The sequence below is a fragment of the Mesoplodon mirus genome (genome assembly GCF_964341445.2).
Source record: "Mesoplodon mirus genome assembly, chromosome: 8".
Lineage (NCBI taxonomy): Eukaryota > Metazoa > Chordata > Mammalia > Artiodactyla > Ziphiidae > Mesoplodon > Mesoplodon mirus.
Genome location: NC_138984.1, coordinates 86,054,876 through 86,075,268, shown reverse-complemented (window position 1 = coordinate 86,075,268; position 20,393 = coordinate 86,054,876). Strand labels below are relative to the sequence as shown.

General features: G+C 36.1%; 1 protein-coding gene across 4 annotated transcripts in view; it reads right to left on the bottom strand.

The window, feature by feature from the left end:
• Positions 1–2,461: 2,461 nt before the first annotated feature.
• Positions 2,462–20,393, bottom strand: part of DCAF17 (DDB1 and CUL4 associated factor 17) — a 37,801-nt gene continuing 19,869 nt past the window's right edge. For 2 of the 4 annotated variants that reach the window (XM_082630376.1, XM_082630375.1), the window contains 6 exons: positions 18,448–18,590; positions 14,974–15,083; positions 11,912–12,002; positions 11,109–11,192; positions 8,720–8,875; positions 2,462–7,932 (listed from right to left, as the gene is read on the bottom strand). In XM_082630376.1, coding sequence (XP_082486502.1) covers positions 7,765–7,932; positions 8,720–8,875; positions 11,109–11,192; positions 11,912–12,002; positions 14,974–15,083; positions 18,448–18,590 — 752 coding nt within the window. In that variant the 3' untranslated portion in view covers positions 2,462–7,764. Of the gene's footprint in view, positions 7,933–8,719; positions 8,876–11,108; positions 11,193–11,911; positions 12,003–14,973; positions 15,084–18,437; positions 18,591–20,393 lie in introns of those variants that run through there. The other 2 variants (XM_082630377.1, XM_082630378.1) reach the window with 2 other exon arrangements.

Below are 20,393 nucleotides of genomic sequence, written 5' to 3'. Positions count from 1 at the left end.
ACGTGCAGGCCCAGCAGCCATGGCTCACGGGCCCGGCTGCTCCGCGGCATGTGGGATCTTCCCGGACCGGGGCACGAACCCTTGTCCCCTGCATCGGCAGGCGAACTCTCAACCACTGCGCCACCAGGGAAGCCCAGTCTGTCTGTTTTGTACGTAGATTCATTTGTATTATTTTTTTAGATTCCACATATTAGTGATATCACACAATACTTGCCTGTCGGACTTACTTCACTTAGTATGATATGCTCTAGGTCCATCCATGCTGCTACAAAAGGCAGTATTTCATTCTTTTTTTATAGCTAAGTAATATTCCATTGTATATATACTACATTTTCTTAAACCAATTGTCTGTTGATGGGTACTTAGGTTGCTTCCTTGTCTCGGTTATTGTGAATAGTGCTGCTATGAACACTGGGATGCATGTATCTTCTTGAATTAAGAAGATTAAATTAATTTCATCTTTTCTGGATATATGCCCAGGAGTGGGATTGCTGGATCATATGGTAGTTCTATTTTTAGTTTTTAAGGAACCTCCATACTGTTTTCCATAGTGGCTGCACCAATTTATATTCTCACCAACAGTGTAGGAGCGTTCACTTTCCTTCACACCCTCTCCAGCATTTATTACTTGTAGACTTTTTGATGATAACCATTCTGACTGGTGTGAGGGGATACCTCATTGTGGTTTTGATTTGCATTTCTCTAAAATTAGCAGTGCTGAGCATCTTTTCATGTGCCTATTGGCCATCTGGATGTCTTCTTCAGAGAAATGTCTATTTAGGTCTTTTGGCCGTTTTTGTTTTTGTTTTTTTTAATTAAGTTGTATGAGCTGTTTATGTATTTTGGAAATTAACACCTTGTCAGTTGTATTGTTTGCAAATATTTTCTCCATTCTATAGGTTGTCTTTTCATTTTGTTGATGGTTTCCTTTGCTGTGCAAAAACTTTTAAGTTTCATTAGGTCCCATTTGTTTATTTTTGCTTTAATTTCTATTGCCTTGGGAGACTGATCTAAGAAAATATTGCTACAATTTATGTCCCAGAATGTTTTGCCTATGTTCTTTACTGGGAATTTTATGGTGTCATGTCTTGTATTTAGGTCTTAAAACCATTTTATTTTTGTATATGGTGTGAGGGAGTTTTCTAATTTCACTGATTTATGTGTAGCTGTCCAGCTTTCCCAACACCACTTGCTGAAGAGACTGTTTTCTCTCCATTGTATATTCTTTCCTCCTTTGCTGTAGATTAATTGGCCATAGGTGTGTGTTTATTTCTGGGATCTTATTCTGTTCCATTGATCCATGTGTCTGTTTATGTGCCAATACCATGCTGTTTTGATTACTGTAGCTTTGTAGTATAGTCCGAAGTCTGGGAGAGCTATGCCACCAGCTTTGTTCTTTTTGCTCAGGATTGCTTTGGCAATTCTGGGTCTTCCTCGTTTCCACATAAATGTTACGATTATTGGTTCTATGTGAAACATGTCCTGGGTATTTTGATAGGGATCACATTAAATCTGTAGAGTGCTTTGGGTAGTATGGCCATTTTAACAATATTAATTCTCCCACTCAAAGAGCATGGGATATCTTTCCATTTCTTTGAATCACCTTAAATTTCTTTTATCAATGTTTTATAGTTTTCAGTGTATAGGTCTTTCACCTCCTTGGTTAAGTTTATTCCTAAGTATTTTTTTGATGCAATTTTAAACAGGATTTTTTAAAAAACTTTCTCTTTCTGATATTTCATTGTTAGTACAAAGAAATGCAACAGATTTCTGTATATTAATCATGTATCCTGCTACCTTCCTGAATTCATTTATTAGTTCTACTAGTTTTTATGTGGAGTTTTTAGGGTTCTCTATATAGAGTATCACATCATGCAGATTAATTTTGTTTGGCCATTTTGGAAAAACAGTTTGGAAGCTTCTTAAAAAGTTAAGCATACACCTAAACCTATGACTCAGTCATTCTCTCCTTGGTATTTACCAAACAGAAATAACGTATACGTCTGTCCATAAAAATTTGTACGCAACTGTTCATAGTAGCCAAAAAAGGGAAATAATCCAAATGTACATTAACAGGTAAATGTATTAACAAGTTGTGATTATATACATATAGTAGAGTGCTACTCAGCAATAAAAAGAAATGAACTATTGATACATGCAATGCAGATGGATCTCAAAGTAACAACACTGAGTGAAAGAAGCCAGAAAAAAGGTAGTTACTATGTGACTTCATGTATGTAAAATTCTAGAAAATTCAAACTAATCTAAAGTGACAGTAACAGATTAGTGGTTGACTTGGGAAGGGGGAAGGGAACCGAGAGGCAGGAGGGAGGGATTACAAAGGAGCAAGAGGAAACTTCTTGGGGTGATGGATGTATTCACTATCTTGATTGTGGCAATGGTTTCATGGATGCATACACGTCAAAACGATCAAATTGTATTATTTAAATATGCATAGTTTATTGTAGTACATTATACCTCAATAAATTTGTTAAGAAAACTAAAAATTTACACATGGCAAACAAACACATAATGTGCTTACTATCATTAGTTAATAAGGAAATATAAATTAAAACCACACAGAGATCTAATATAGTTAATAGGCAAAGGATAAAGGTTGTTTAATATGCTTTCCTATTAGCATCAAAAATTCACCTGATTTAGAAATAACATGAACTCATAATCATTATAGGAAAAGGTCATATTCTGTTTTATTACACTGTTTTGGTGCCATCCTGTCCAGCTCCAGCAGTCATGTGGAAACAGTCTGACATGTCCCTTTAGCAACCCAGGTTTTTCCTCAGATGCTGGTCTCCATTAAAGGCAAAAGAAACTGATGAGCAATGTATTCCATGTTTGAGAAAGAATAACTCAACCTGAGTTTTAGGTTACTTTAACTATTATCACAAAGAAAGAATGTTTTCAGCAGTTCCTTTTGGGGGGTGGTGTCAAAAAAGATGAAGGGATAGATCTGACAAGAGGGCTACTCTAGGCACAAGTATTATAGAAACAATCTAAGTATCAACTGGAAATGATTACACACCCACCAAAAATACTAAGATAAAAAAGACAAACACAAATGTTGGAGAAAATGTGGAGTAACGGTAAGTCCCCATTGTTGAAGACATGTAAAATGGTACAATCCTTTGGAAGAAAGGTCTGGCATTTTATGAAACTAAACATACACTTACCCTAGGACCCAATGATTCCATCCTTAGATGTTTACCCAAGAGGAATAAAGACTTCTGTTCACAAAAAAATTTGTATAAGAATGTTCATAGCAGCTTTATTTATAACAGGAAAAAAAAAAAAAGAAAAGTGGAAACAGCCCAGGTGTCCATCAACAGGAAAATGGAAAAAAACAAACTGACATATGCATACAAGAGAATACTCAGCAATAAAAAGGAATGAACCACTGATACAGGCAACATGAATTAATCTCAAAAACATGCTGAGTGAAAGAGGCATTATGCTTTGCATGATTTCTTTTAGAATAGAAAAATTTAATCTGTGAGGCAAAATAATCAGAACAGTAGTTACATCTGAGAGTTGGGGTAGGGAATGACTGGGAAGGGGCATGAGGAAACTTTCTGGCATGATTGCAATGTTCTAAATTTTGAAAAGGGTTTGGGTTACACAGGTGTATGGATTTGGGAAAAATTAGCAAATTTATACTTAACATTTATGCATTACACTGCATGTGAATGTACCTTAAAAATGAAAAAAATGAAACCATACTAAACCCTACTTAATGATATGCCTTTTGAAGTATTAGGGGGATATATACTGATGTCTGCAATTTATTTTGAAAAGCATCATAAAAATAACATGGATGGATAAGTAATAAAACGTGTAGAATAAAATGTAGAATCCATGTGGTTGGTATTTGGGTATTTACTGTAAAATTCTCTCAATTTTGCTGTATGTTTGAAAATTTTTATAATAAAATGATTAGGAAAAGCCAGTTGGCCTTATCTTTCTATTATCTATCCTTGGCCTGAAATAAATTATTCTTTCTATAGGATAGAGACTCTATAGAAACACAGGGACTGGAAATTAGCCCAGCATAATCCCTGGGATTCTAAAAGGTAAATCATACATGTAAACATTGTAAGGAAGGTAAGAAAACATATTAATTATTGAAAAGAAAGCCAAGTTACATTAAGAGTAATTACTAATACTGGTGTTTATTATCACCACAAACAAGATGAGAGTACCATTTCTTTTGTACCTTTTTAAAAACTGACTTTTTTCAGCCATTGCATGAAGAGCCATCTTTTATGTCGTTATATACATGAATAGGCCAATTGTTTCTCATCCAAACTTTATCCAAAATTCGGTATCTAATCATTTTTTAAAAAGACTTTTAAGCATTTTCCTATTTACCCAATGTTATCATTGTTAATATGCTACATATGGGATAAAATAACATCCTTTGCCTTTTGAGAGCTTTAGAGGAAATTTGGCATAAGTTTGTGTCAAACAAATCTGAATGTGTTTCCCATCTCTGCGCTTATTAGTTGTAGGCCCTTGGGCAAATTAACTTCTGTAAGCCTCACTTTCCTCATTTTACAAATGAGGAAGAAAAATGGTAGTTCATACCTCATATGGTTATTTTGAATGTTAAGTGAGACAATTCATTTTACATGTATCACAGTGATTGGCAGATAGAAAGAACTCAATAAATATGTTATCATTAAGAAAAAAGTATGTACAAGAAACAAAACATTCAACTGATGGAAAAATGTGGAACAAAACCTTAGTTTGTTTAAATAGAACAGTATCATCTCCTCACAATGTAGTTCAAATAGCAACTACGATAGGATTTGTTTTGTTTTCTCTCTGAGTTGCGAGAAATGTTTTAGAAAGTCAAAGAACAATAATCTTGCTGCACTGATACTGTGAGAATTCAGACTCTTAGATCAAAGAGAGAAATGCAGAAATATACCTCTTATCAGCTTAATATCTGGACCTGCTAAAAGAAGCTACCCTGTTTCACCCAATCTTGCTACCCTGTTTCACCCAATCTCAGATATGTCACCCATAATGTTTTATGCCTGTCACTAGCACCTGTTAAGTAGGCTGGCACATAGTTAAAGCCTCTAAAATAGTCAGAGAGAGAGGAGGGTTAAGGAGGGGCAGGAGGATATTAACTACCACTTCCCTCTACCCTCAGGGGAACAGCAGTCTCATGTCTTGCAGGCGGCGGAATGAGCAGCTGCATGCCACTGTGGGGAGCTGGGAAGCCAATAATTTTGGGGGAAGCATGCTCTATTGTTTCCTGCTATGTCTGTTACCTGTGCATTTCCCACATCCTTTGCTATCTTCTTTATCTTTTGGCACCCTTTTAATTAACCTTCCTGTTAACAATCATGCAGTCCACATTCCCACATCATGTTACAACTGGCTGAAACTAAGCAGTAGCAGCTTGTCCCTTTAGTTGGGGCATAGCTCTCCTATTTGTTACACTGTCCACAACTCCCTATTGTCTTTCACACTAGGTGCATTTCCTGCCTGGCCCATATGGCATGTGGACCCAGGTCTAGTTTCATGTGGGCAGCAGTCAGACAGCAGGCGTTTCTTAGCGGTCAGTTCCTGTCTTGACTGAAGTATTCCACCCAACCCTGCCCCCACCAAAAAAGCAGCCAAGAATCTCAGATAGTTCTCAGATGCCTTTCTGAACAGATGAATTCCTTCATCAAAAGAAGGCAATGACTTAGAGAAAGGTAAACTCAACAAACCTGCTTTTTAACAAAAATCTGACAGGATTGAAGTCTTAAGACATCCCTTTCTGAAACACTTTCGGAAATGGAGAGCAGGCTTTCTGCCTTTACATAGCACTGCATCTGCTTTGAAACCCACCATACTGGTTTCTTTTCTTTCCTCTGGTATTTATCTACTTCCTCTTATCGAACTTCTTTCAAGATATAAATTCACTGGGCAGGACTATTTAGATATAGCTCATGTCTAGTTGGAAGTTTGGGGCAATATCTAGCACATCATAACTATTCAGCTATTCATAACTGTGCTTTGTAATCACAATCATATCTCCAAAATACTCTGACTTCAAATATTATATTAAATAGTACTATTAAATATGCATAAAACGAGAATGGATTTTTCAACTAGTAGATATGAAAGTATGAGAATTTAATATATGAAGATAGTTTTATCATCTTGCTCATGAGGTGATCACTTTTACTTTCCCAAGTGGTTATTATACATAAGTGCAGATTCAGAAAGATTTATTTTTAGCCAACATATAAATATTTTCCCTTATTCTAAAATGTTAGCAATCTTCTTTTCTATTGCACAAAAGACAGTTTTAGGTTTGTTCCCTTTATTTTTTTTTTAATTTATGGACTCTACTACTGATTTCTAGACTTTTGGAATAGCTAACGCCTTTCTCTCACCAGCCCTGTTGATCATAATTAGCCTGAAATTTATCTGCAAACTTCAAGGGCAGAAGAGGGCAGAACTCACATTGTTCTTAACATGGGATCAGGCCAAAATTGAAGGAAAAACTGGAGGATTTTGATGTAAATCATCTAAGCTAAAATCCCATCTTTTAATTTTAAATTTGAATCAGCAATGATTTTCACTGCTGTCTCCTCCCCTTCTATTTTTACTAGTTATTCTTTTGAGCCTGAATCAGAGAAATGTGCTAAACATGTGGATTGCAAGCAACTGGATTTTTCAAACAGGAACCACAAAGAAACATTTTCCTCCCTTTACTTGGGTTGCTTTTAGTTAACATTCCAAAGCATGATTATCTGAGTTCAAGGATCATATTTTGATCAGTTCTAATAAAGAAAAAAAAATACTCATCTCACAGCTAAGATAGAGCCAAAACCTTTTTCTAGCTGCCAGTCAGTTTCTAAGCTCGTAAGAACTCCTGGGACTTTATCTACTCTTCTACAGGGAGCAGGGCTGGTACAACCCAGGATACCTTTATCTTATTGCCTAGGTGTGAAAAGATTGCCTAAGCAGAATTGGAAGACTCACCAAATAAATAGAAGAGTGAAATGAATACAACATTCTTAGATATAGTAACAGCTAAACAGCCTACATATGAGAGAAAAAGTGTTCACTTACAGTTTGCTTGATATCTTTTACATTAGCCTAATAGAAACACAAAAAACCAATGGGAACAACAAACCAAGAGAATAAAACCATGGAAGAAAAGATAATTGGGGAACTATAGCCAATTCCTGATACTATATACAAATACAAAACATATATACATATACATTTTTTTTAAACTGTGATGACACATTTTTGGCTCAAAGTATGCTTTCATATTATACATCTCATTTTCCATCCTTAAATAAAGTTTGGGTGAGAGGATACAGGATTTCTTGATTTCTTTCTGTATCTTTCTTTTTATCTCTCCCCCTTAGTTTTACCAATCAAAATCCCAGGCCATCCTTTAACAACCACGTTAAACACCTACTCATCAATGACCCTCTCCCAATAATTAGAATTAACCTCTTTCTCTGCTCTTCAATGTTTTATATTTGCATCACTACCCGCCTAAAAACTGCAAAATGTTAGACTTCTTGGGATGTCATTGTAAAAAATCTCTACATAAAATGAAGTCCTCACCACCTTGTATGGCAAGAGTTTAAAAAAGAAGTCACAGTCATCTGAAGTCAACACAAGACCCTTTCTGGAAAATACTGGAGAATATGCTATGCAGATAATAAAGAGGAGGACTGGACATGGCTGCTGGGGTGTTTGGCTAGAAGTCTCAGAAGTTACATCTCAAAATTTAAAATTACCGCAATCTTTTTTACAACTTCTGTTTGTGGTTTCTTCTTCTTCCCCAGGGTCACATACCATCTGGTAAACATAGCAGCTGAAGACCCTGCTGGGTTTCTGTTCTATGTGTAGTACCAAGTCTCTGTCAAAGTAAACTTCGTGGCTATAAGTCTGTAACGAAAACAAAGGCAAATGGAATCTCCTCTTCACATAATCATATTCACTACTGGGTCATTAAAATGTCACAGCGTCTATGCTAGGGATGTTCAAATATACACTTGGAGGCAAAATAGCTGCCAGAAATAGTTTATTTTTCATTATTTGTGGATATGCAGACGACTTATGAGAAAAGCATGACACAAAATGTTGAGAATGAAAAGAACCCTGGACTTAGGAGTCTGAACACCCAGATTCTATTGCCAACATTGCCACTATTTCACTTGTGACCGTGGCCAAGTTGCTAAATCTTTCAGGTTCTCCACAGATAAAACAATGATTGGGTAAAGTAACATCTACTATTCTTTATAACTTTTATTTTCTATAATACTTAGAAGAGCAGACAAACACTCCCAAGAGTGCTTGAAAACCCTACACGCTTAGATTTGTCTCTATTAAATAACTGTGGGGATTCGATACAGTATATTTTTATTTTTTAGAACATTACCAAACTTATAAAATGGGAGAAAACTAGACTATGGTAAGGAAATAGACAGCATGTCTCATGAAAAAAGCATAAAGCTTTATCTTTAAGGCCACTGGTAAGGAGGCATCCTCTACTCCCTAGAGGAGAAAGTCTAAAGAAGTACTCATTTTGTCCTGCATGTAGGATGATAACCTCTTCCATGTGGTCACTGGTATAGGTGAACCTGGACTGACGTGAACACCGTAACATCTGTTCCAATAAATGTCACCTATAAAGGAAACTCTTACAACTTTGTATTCCATGGACTCTACTCACCACATCCCATGACTCCACGAGTGGAATGCTTTTAAGTAAAGTTCCATATTCATTACAGTGGAAATCCAGGTGAGCTTTTCCTTCAGCATCTATTTGAGTAACAGCTACCACAGAAAGCAAATCTAACTCATCTTCATAGTCCACAATTTTGAAAGTCTTGGGGGATGATAAAGCAAAAGAAAAGAGGGGCAAAATGCAGTTAGGATTATTTCTACATTTGTGGCTTAACTATTATTTATAAAAATATGTAGAAAGAAAAATGAACGGGTGGGAGCATAGACAGAAATGTGCTTCCACTTATCTGCCTAGTAAAACATCAGTCTCAAGATTTTTAAGACTCAAGAAGTATCCTACAGATTTTGATGAACACAACCAAGTCTATGTAGATCTCAGCCAAAGTATAACTGAAATTCTCTATTATGACAGCAAGCCAGAGTGTCTCCAAATTTGAAAGAGGTATTCAACTGCTGACACTGATAGGTGTGTTCACTGGTTTCCAGATAGGACTAAATATATAAAACTCAGTTCTGAAACTTGAAGACTGCCCACTGTGCTCGGAAGGTTCTCATACCAGAAAAACACAAGTCATTTCAAGAAGAACTGATAGCCCATCATATACTATTTATGACCCTATTTGCCATCCTTTTTTTAAAAAAACCCTTTCTTAGGGAATTCCCTGGTGGTCCAGTGGTTAGGACTACACGCTTTCCATCCCTTGTCAGGGAACTAAGATCCTGCAAGCCACGTGGCGCAGAAAAAAAACACCTTTTTGGTTCCCTAAAGAAAGCAAAAATGGCTGCTTATACTTGAGGGAGAATATTAGGAACAGAAATCCAACCCACAGAACAGGACTGGGATAAGAGACGTTAGTTAGAAATGATTAATGATGGTAAAGACATTAAGAGAGAAAAATCTAACCCCAGAACTCTGTCTCAAGGAAGAAAACCTGGGACTCCAACAGCCTCATGGGGAAGCAGATCTATGCTCACCCATCCAGGGATGGCACATCTTGGCAGGTACAGCAAGTTTCTCTTAATCACCAAATACTAAACCTTCACTCACATTTGGTCAAACTGCTTTTTAATCCATTTACATTTTCTGCCTTTACCACCTATGACATAAAAATTTATGTAGATTTATTACCAGTGATTCCTTTTAATTTACTTTTTGCCTTAATCTTACCTTGGGCAAACTTCAAAAGGTGACTTCTTGCCCGAGTGTCAGTAATTTTATAGATTTTAGTCACAACCCCTTTCAACTTTTCCTTTACAGGTGAAAAGTTTTTGTTTTCTAATCTCACAATGCAGAGTATCTTTCTCTTTGCTAGTGCCTTCTCCCTTCTTAAGTATTCTTGCCATCTTTTGGTAACTTTGGTATGTTTTTCTTGAATACAGTTTTACATACAGGGTAGGAAGCTTTCTGCTTTGTTCTCAATGGTTCAAAAGAATAAATATATATTTGGTTCAAAAGAATATATATATATATAGAAATATATATTTTGAGAGTAGCTACATACTGTGCCACCTCCAACCTATTTTAAAAGATTTTCAAAAACTATCCTTAGGGCTTCCCTGGTGGTGCAGTGGTTGAGAGTCCGCCTGCCGATGCAGGGGACACAGGCTCGTGCCCCAGTCCAGGAAGATCCCACATGCCACGGAGCAGCTAGGCCCATGAGCCATGGCCGCTGAGCCTGCACGTCCAGAGCCTGTGCTCTGCAACGGGGGAGGCCACAACAGTGAGAGGCCCACGTATCGCAAAAAAAAAAAAAAAAAAAAAAAACTATCCTTAGAGGGCTACTCAATATTTCTACCTAGAAATGGTCATACGAACTATATAGTTATAGAGTCTAAAGGGATTCAGTATTTACGCAAAGGCTATATATTTGAAGTATGAACCCTTTGAGTTGAGTTCATAAGTAATTCCAGTGCTTCTTTTTTTTAAAAGAAAAGGATAAAAATGTATTAGCTTAGTGACTGGCAATGGCAAGTTGAGGCCAAAGGCTGAACTGATTTACCACACCCTTACACCCTCCTCCTCTGGCTCATGAACATTAACAAACACATCTATGTCTAGTAAGTGAAAAACAAGGCAAAAGCCATAGTCATCAAGATCTGACTCAATAATTTTCTATTAAGAGATTACCCTAGGAAGTGTGCACATCAACAAAACAATAAGCTAATAATAGTGTTTTCAAATTATTTCGGTCCTATGAAATCTTCTGCAAACAAAATCTTAAGAATAATTCCAATATGAAAAGAGAGGAGACAGAGACACATCGGTTCAAATAGCACACACAATGCTACAGACTAAGATTGCATGGAGCTCCCCAACCTCTACCCCAGGGCAAGTTCATACAAGCTTAGTTTATTATTTCTGGCTAAAGTAATACCTCTTGTTCTGGGTCATCATCCAGAAGGTTAAAGCTTTTTTTAACCACCCGTCCAGAAGCTGTAACAGTGGGTAAGTTTTCATTCTATCATATGGAGAGAAATAAAAATATATGACAAGTCCTATTATGTAGTCAATGGCAAAACTGTATTAACGAATTTGTTAACTAACCAACCCTTCTCTAACATCCACAATTCTTTCCTCAACTGAGAAAATTCTGAACCGGATTTTGGATCCTCCAATTAATAAAAATACTTTATTATAGTAAAGTTCTTAATGGATAAAATACCAAAATAGAAATACAAAGGTTACAGATTTGTTACTTCACCTGCCCTTCTGATTTTTGCCTTAGTATAGCACAGCAAATAAAGAGTCGATCTGCTTTTGGAAATTTCCCTCTGCATGATTTTCTTCAGGCTCTTAATTTGTATGCTAAAGACAAAGAACCGTTTGGAGTTAAAGAATAGTGTGTAATTTTTTAAAGTTTATATCTAACCTTTCTTATCCTAAGTTTGCACAATTAATTAAACCCAAAGGTTGATAATTCAGCAATAAAAACTTAAAGAGAAACCCAGAAAGGAAACAGAAATAAGCAAAAGATAAAGTCAATATAATCAACTCTCTTCAAATCTCATAGATATTATACATGGGGCTAAGACTAGCTACCCATGTAGACAAAATGAACAGACTTTTATAGGACTGTGCTTTTCTTTTCTGCCACTAAAAGATAAATACATTTGCATATTATATTCTTATATAGAAAGACAGTGATATACAAAGGATTTTAAAGTACTCCTGACTTACTTTGTTCTTCTCCCTGTTGGCCAAAATGACAAAATCTTCAGAGATCTGATGCTGGGCACTATTATTTTCTACTTCACTTAGCTTTAAAACTCTGAAAAGGTAAAAAGGATTCTAAGAACCTAAGACCTCAACACACCGTCAAAATGTCAAAGTTGAACTACTGAAAAGAAACCTAGCAAATGAAAATTATAGTAACAACACTGAGTTAGTTCTATTCTCCTCCTGATTAGTCCAAAATATTAATGTCTGATAACTTAAGTGTCCATAAATTTCTTCAAATTTAGAGATTCTGTTAAACAGAAAAACAGGATATATGACAACAGGTGCTACTGAAGTAAGTAATGCAGCAGCTTGCTGAGGCTTACACTATCTTCCAAACTGACTTAATGAAAGTTACTCTAAAGAACCTCCTCTCTACCATCCTGCAGCAGGTCTTCAACATTTCAGCTTTAACAATGACATTATAGTAGATATTTACATTTTTATTTCTGAAGATAGAATGAGGTATCAATGAACAACACTGAGTTAAATATAATATAGACTGGATTAGCAACTAAGTTCTAAACCGAGAATTTTCACGGTAGAGTAATATTTTAAAACTGCAAATGACTTAATACTTTTCTTTTTTCTTAAAGTTATGTTTAAAGATTTGGGTTTTCTGAGTGCAAATGACCTCACGGATCAAGGTTATTAAGCAAGTGAAAGTAAAAGAATTTTCTCACCACCTACACAAATCTGTTCACAGCATTAACAAGCATCAAAAGCACAATGTCGGGCTTCCCTGGTGGTGCAGTGGTTGAGAATCTGCCTGCTAATGCAGGGGACACGGGTCGAGCCCTGGTCTGGGAAGATCCCACATGCCGTGGAGCAACTAGGCCCGTGAGCCACAACTACTGAGCCTGCACGTCTGGAGCCTGTGCTCCGCAACACGAGAGGCCGCGATGGTGAGAGGCCCGTGCACCGTGATGAAGAGTGGCCCCCGCTTGCCATAACGAGAGAAAGCCCTCGCACAGAAACGAAGACCCAACACAGCCAAAAGTAAGTAAGTAAATAAATAAATAAATAAAATAAAAAAGTAACTGTACCATTAAAAAAATTAAAAAGCACGATGTCCTCAAAGCTTAAAGTCTCAAATGCAGGCAAAGAGAACAGCAGGGAGAAGCAGCCACTGTGGCCAGAGAGAGCTGGAGGCCTTAGAGTTTGCCAGAGACAAAGAAATCAGATTACATTTTAAATTCCTTAATTAGTTATCTTAATTAGTGCCAATATTTAAGAGTGCCTATCTTTTAAAACCTAGCAAAAGGGCACACACTCTTTGTGGACCTTATTTTCTTAAACTCAAACTAATATAAAAGATGTGTGGTAACAAACATTAAGAGTAAGGTTTATTAAAGCTGACCATTACTTTTTATGACTTTTTATAAAAGTTCATAACCTTTTTTCATTAAGTCCCTTCATCCTCCTTATAACTGATCCAGAGTAGACTAATTATCATGAAGCATACGAAATAAAGAATGCAGACACTACTCTTCTTATTCAACAAATACTTACTGAGCACCTACTCTGTACTAAGACCTATGCTCAGTGCCAGGGTTACAGGTGTCAACAAGATAGATTCTTTCCCTGTCATGGAGCTCATGATTCCCAACCTAGATATTCAAACAGATAATCACACAAATAATTAATTTAAATTGCTGTAAGTGCTACAGAAGATTACATAGTGGGTAGAGTGAAAATATGATGGGGCAGCTAATCTAATGAAGGGTGCCAGGGAAGTACTCTTTGAAAAAGGGACATTTAAGGGGGCATAAAATATGAATAGAAATTAGGCAAAACAGGTAGGGGAAGCAGAATTCAAATAGAGGGAACAGGTCCTCAGCTTTGTGAAAAGACAGCATGACTGAAGTAAACTGAGTGGGAGGAATCTTTTAGACCAGCTAAGTATGTTGGTCTTTATCTTAAGTGCAATAAGTCATAAAAAGGTTAAAGCAGAATTCACTTGGTTAGGTTTTTGTGTTTGTTAATGTTTCTAAAAATCACTCTAGATGCTGAGAAGAAAATAGACTTAAAGAGTAAAAACTAGATTCTTGGAGTCCTGTAAGAAGGCAACTATTATAGTCTAGGCTACTGATGACAATGATCTGACCAAGGTGGTGACAGTGGCCAAGGGCAGAAAGAGGCAGATTTAAGAAATGTTTAGCAGCAAAATAAACTGGATTGATGGGAATATATGGTGCGTGTGTGTGTGTGTGTGTGTGAGAGAGAGAGAGAGAGAGAGAGAGAGAGAGAGAGAGAGAAAATGCAAGTGAGTGTTTAAGTACACGTATACTGATGAAAGACAAGAAGGTAAGAAAGTGTCAAGAATGATTCCAGACTTACGACATAAGCTTAGATGAGAGGTTTGTGCTAAGAGAAATTTTGGAGTTTTGGTGTATACATGATCTTTAAAGCCAAGGGAATAAACAGGAGAATCAAGCAGAAAGGGAACGAAGAGTGAGAAAAGAGGGTCTAAGTCCTAAGGACTTAAAGTCTGAGCAGAAGAGGAAGAACGTGAATGGATACTAAGAAAGACAGATCAGAGAGGGAAGAAAATATTCAGGAGCACTGTGGTGTCAGGGAAGCCAAATGAAGAGTGTTTCAAGGAAGAGAGGTTAACTGTGTGGAAGATGTGGGTAAACTAAATAAAACAAGATTTACTTCAAACAACCTGCTGCTTCTCCAGCAGTAAGGCTGTATTTTAGAACAAAGATAAATCATCTCTCTCATTAATCCTGGAGAATGAATTAAGACCTCATGAGGATGAACCAATATGTAATCTCCTTTTCCTCACACGTCATCTATCATCTAACAAAGAACTTACTCAAATGTAATACTTACAAACAGTAATGATGAGGTTGAAAGAATAAAGTCAGGTTTTCTAGATGCCATTCTCTGAGGAAGCACCCTACAACAAGTTAATTATTTCCAAAATTTGCTCAGTAGTTAGCTGGCAAAAATAAAGATGCCAATAAATACTACCAAAGGCTACTTTTAACTTTAAAGTAACTAAGGAAAATACTCACTTGACCTGATTTGGGCCAACATGTATTATTCTACCAGAAGCATCAGGATGGAAATAGATCCAGTCAGATTCTAGAGAACAACACTCCATTTCTTGTACCCCGTTTTTTGCCTGAAGTTGGAACAAAATATTGAAAATAAAAATTAAGGAAAAATAAAATAATTTTTCCAATCCAGCATCAGTGATAGTCAGTAAGTCAAAAGTAAAGGAAGAGAAATCATTAACCAGCTGAACTGGGATGTGTATTAAGGCTGAATTAGGACACTCAAACTTGAGAAATCCAGAACATTTAAATTCAGAAATTTCATAGATGCACCATGCACTATATATTATAGCTCATAAATAATAAGTTACCATATCTCAAGCACCTAATGTATGTCTGGCACTGCATTAGATGTTTTATACTCATTATTTCTTTTCATCTCAGCAATACTTGAAGCATATATTGCTATCCCCATCTTATGGATGAGGAAACTGATGCACAAAGAGGATAAATCATTTGCTTAGTATTCTGCACCTACTAAACAGCAGATTAGACTCCAAAGTCCATGGATTTTCCATTATTTAACTCTGCCATAATTATGTACATGCAGTCCCCCACAACATCCTTCTCCCTTCCCTATCCTGAACAAACTGTCAATCAGAAGAGTAGACAGCACAAAAATAAACATGCAACCAAACAGGTCATATAATCTCCTTGCAAAAGTCAGATGTTAAACTCTAATGCTGAGGAAATGGTCTAATACTGCTTAGCACTTAAGGTAAGTAGAGAGATTGATTTCATAGTAGTATATTTAGACATTAAAATAAAGAAAAAGATACCTCCATATGTGATCACATATGTAATAAATGTTTTACCTTACACACAGGAGCACTGGGGACTAATACCAGCATGGATACATTAACTTCACTGGCTTTATCCAAGTCATTTAACTTAATTTTTCCAATGTAAAATGAAATGATGTCATCTTTCCTATTAGATACTCATAAAAGTTTCTGCCATATAAAATTATTAATTCTATTAGCATATACTGACAGGACACTATGTTTAAGGTATCACACTAGGCACTAAACATAATCCTTGTCATCAAGAAGCTCATATTCAAGAAGGGAGATAGAAACAGAAATAGAATAAGGCAGTGTAGAAAACAAAGTGGTCAAGCTATGCACAGGATATTATCAAGCATCCAACCCAGGTAAGCAGAATTTCAGGAGCCTGAACTCTGCCTTGAAATGAGAATAAAGTGGCTAGAAAGAAGAGACAGCAAAATCAAAAGCACAGAAGTGTTGATCCATTTAGCATGTATATGCACAAACACGAGTAGCAGATAAAATTAAATTGAGAAGTAGAGTGTCCAGCCATGAGACTGGAGAGGTAGGCTGGGGTTACATCACAAGTGCTTTGTATGCCATGCTTTTTTAAAAATTGGAATTTAACACATTTTAGGTATCAAATTAGCACATGCATTTTAATTTTTCAAGAATTTTTATAAGTATCCTAACGATTTCTAATAGAAATGGTGGTATTACTGCATTTTACATATAAGAAACTCAATACAATTAAACATCTTGGTTGCAACCACTAAAACAATGTGTACATTTTGGCATTAGCTCCAAATGCTTCTTTGTTTAATATAAAACTTTTTTATGCTGTGTGTATATGTAAGTATATATATATACACACACAAAAAAAACCCCATATCTTTCTTTCTTTAGGAGACTATTCTCTTTATTATAATATCTAAATACAACATGCAAAAGAAACATTATCTCTCTTTGTGTTAAATACTAGGCAGCATTATTATCAGCTTCTGTAGTTTTTATTATTTGCTCAAATGCTAGTTTAAAGCTCAGTTTAATAGAAAGCTATGAATCATTTTCTGAATTCTTCAGTTTGCCTACATATATGTTTTCGGGTTATCTATTTTTCTGACTGACAGGTGGGGAGGTAAGGCACATATGCATCATTAAGGCAATATCACTTCAACAAAGTTGTCCAGCAAAAGGACTGAAAACTCCCCTGGATTTAGCAATTATTTATAAATATGTTGAAATAAGATCTGACTAAATGTTATAATCAGTAATCATACAAGGAGAATACTTGACAGGCATGCTTGATGTAGATGTTGAAGGCCATTTTGTACACACACATAAAAGAATATGTATTATCAGTTCTTATATAAGAAGAATATGTACTAAATGTCTAGAATGTGAACTGTGCAGGGTTTGACTAGATAGAAAAGTTCAGCAACAAAGAGATGTGACAGGTCCTGGTGACTGAAGGATGTCCATTGCTGGGAGGTGAATAATCAAACCACAGACTTGCGGGAAACAGTCTGCATTTGTAAAAGAGGATGTCACTGGGCTGGGCCAAACAGGAGCTCCCACATGTGATAGGTTAATGAGAAAATGGAAAGGAAGAATGCTCCTGCAAAAAGACAAACAAACAAACAAAAAACTAGAACACACTATACACCACGTTCCCTGGTGGCCATGACACCAAAGGAAATAGATAAATGGACCCAAGACTGTGTACGTCTTCAGTGTGGTGAAAGGTGACCTGTGACTCTCAAAGCCACTGGATCCAACAGTGACTGATGGAGAAAGATTCTGGAAGAGAAGGGTGTGGAATAAGCTGAGTCTGCCTCATAAAAAGTTCATTTAATGTATCAAGAGGCTCCAGAAATAAACTAAACTAAATCAGCAATATAAAACAAAGATAGAACCCCCCTCCTCTGTGCACTCACTCTTGCACTTATCTCAATCACTGTACTTAATGGACTGCATCTTATTTCCCTACACATTTGCTTTCTTTTGAGGGTGTAAGCAACTTGTGGGAAGAGAATGTGTCCCCAGCCAAGTATGGCACACAGTAGGCCCTCAATAATGTTTATTAAATGATAAATCAATGCCTAAGTCATTTTAAAAAAGAAAAATAAGAAAAATTAACTCAAGGGGTAATTTTTTGTCTTGTTTTGCCATATACCCTTTCTTTCTATTCTGCCATATATAACTTTAAAATATCCTTGAAAACTCCCAAGTGTTTCAGTGTTTATACCGTGACCAACAGAGTTCTACCTGGTTCTGCTCTGGAAAGCCAAGAGCAACAAACCATGAAGAAGCAGAATCAACTACACATTCCACCAGTAATTTCGGAGGCAGCCTGAATACATTCCATCAACAATTCCCACTATGCAGCTTTAGAGATGTTTAAATGGGATCAAGGAGATGGTAAGGAAAAAAAACCTAATAAATCTTTGGTGCCCTGAGAATTTTCAAATGTTAATGTTTCAAATTCTGGGTAGCACATACAAGTGTTTGCTATATTCTTTGTACTCTCCTGTACTTTACGTTGTTTACAAATTATTAATACAAATAAAAAAGTAATTCTTAGGAATGTGCACCTATTACAGAAGTAGAGAATAAAGAATTTCTGATATAAATTTACTACTGAAGTCTGACCACCTTGATTTACCAAGGAATTGTCCTTTAGGGCACAAATATGGAAAATTCCTTTTTGTTTCTTCTTATTAGGTGTGATGATATAGTGCCAAGGATGGCCTCCAATCTGAAAAGCATTCTCCAGGGAGGATACCTCAAAGAGCAGTGGTGGTGTATCTGCAGAGATGGGCAAAAGGAATGTATTAGCTTCTTTATTCTGGTAGCCTTGGAACATTCATTAACTGAACTCAACTTTTCTTTGCACGCATCATCTATGAACTTCCACTAATGAAAAATTACTATGTTCAAGAAAGAAAATACAATCGGGAAAGAGGCTTATTGCTTATTTCTATAGTCTTAAGAAAAGAAAAAGCTGGTAGGAAACAACTGTTAGGTTATGAGTCAACTTTCTAGACATCCGTTTTCAGGATATGTGTGACATGCAGCTGGATGGAGATAAAAAATGGGCTGAAGGTGCTTATGATGGCAAAAATGACAAAGTATACCTAACAAAAGCAGCTGCCATTTAATAAGCACCTGCTATCTACAGGCTTGGTTAGATACTATTTCCATCTCTCGTAACAATCCAACAAGGTATTAGGTCTAATACTTCCTTCAAATGTGAGGAAGAGAACCTTCATATTCTAGACTAACAGGTTATATTTAGCAAACGTTACAAAAGAAGTGTTGCATAAGATTTCCACTTCAGAAATAATGAAAAGTAACCACTTAGGATGGGTCCTGTTACCGTGGAAGCTTTATCAAAGGATAGCCACTACTACTAGTATAATCATTAGACAAGTTAATTTTAAGGTAGTTTAGATACATCCAGTCAGTCACTGTCTGTTGGAGACTGACAACACAAAAGAACTGTCAGTGCTTCCTAGTCTTCTTTGATGACAATTAATTTTATATAGAGCATAACAGACTTACTTTTGGAGACATGTATAAATGGAAGGTAGTGCTGCTTATGAAGACCAGAATTCCTTTGGGGCAGCCCTTCTGAAATACCACATGGTCTGTTTGTGAAGGTGACTAATCAGAGTCCTTTGTTTATGCCTCTAACTTGACAGTTTAATCTTTGGCTTATGAGGCCACCACTGTCAGTAAAGGAACTTGTCTTAGAGAGACCATTCACTCAAAAAATCACATGTTACATATAGAAGTGTGTGCCTTATTAGGTTTCTTCATAAGGGCAATTTACTACTTAAAGCTACACAAAGGAGAACAACAAATAATGAAAAGTGAGTTCACAAACTGACAATCTTGAGGAGAAAGAAGAGATAGGTATAAACATATCAAGTATATTTAAAGTACCTTTTTTTAAAACCTTTTAAGAAAAGGGTAATATTCTTAATATATAAAGAAATCTTTTTTAAGTAATAAGAAAATTATGGACACCCCAATAGAAAAATGGGCAAAGGACATCAGTCGGTAAATTGTGAAAGATACATGAACATCACGTGTGATAATATGGTGGCTACCAAATGATGGTGGATGAGGAAAAGAATTATAAAGAGAAAAAAATACAATTAGAGTTTGAATTTGGGGTTAAAAATTTAAGTAGGTATGTTGTAGAGAATATAAAATAGGAATTCAAAATAGAAAAAAAAATCAATGCAAAAAGATGTATTTAAAAAGAAATAATTTTCCCAGCAGTTGCTAAAAATCGCCCAAGAGCGCAGCAGGACTCTGCTCACCACAACCCTGGTGGGACCCCATTAGCCCCAAGAGCCCAAATTTTGATCTCTAATACTATTCTCAATTGAAAGGGCCTAAGAGTTCTCAGAGGATGGCTGATTCCATGTCTTGTGATAAGGAAATTTTAGGATCATTAATAATTACAGGAACATTCTTATACTATTTATAATCACAGAAAATTAAAAACAACCTAAATGTCCATTGTAAACTGGTTAAATAAATTTACAGTTCATGCATATAATGGTACATAAGTCGAGATCGTAAAACCTTGAGGAGCTT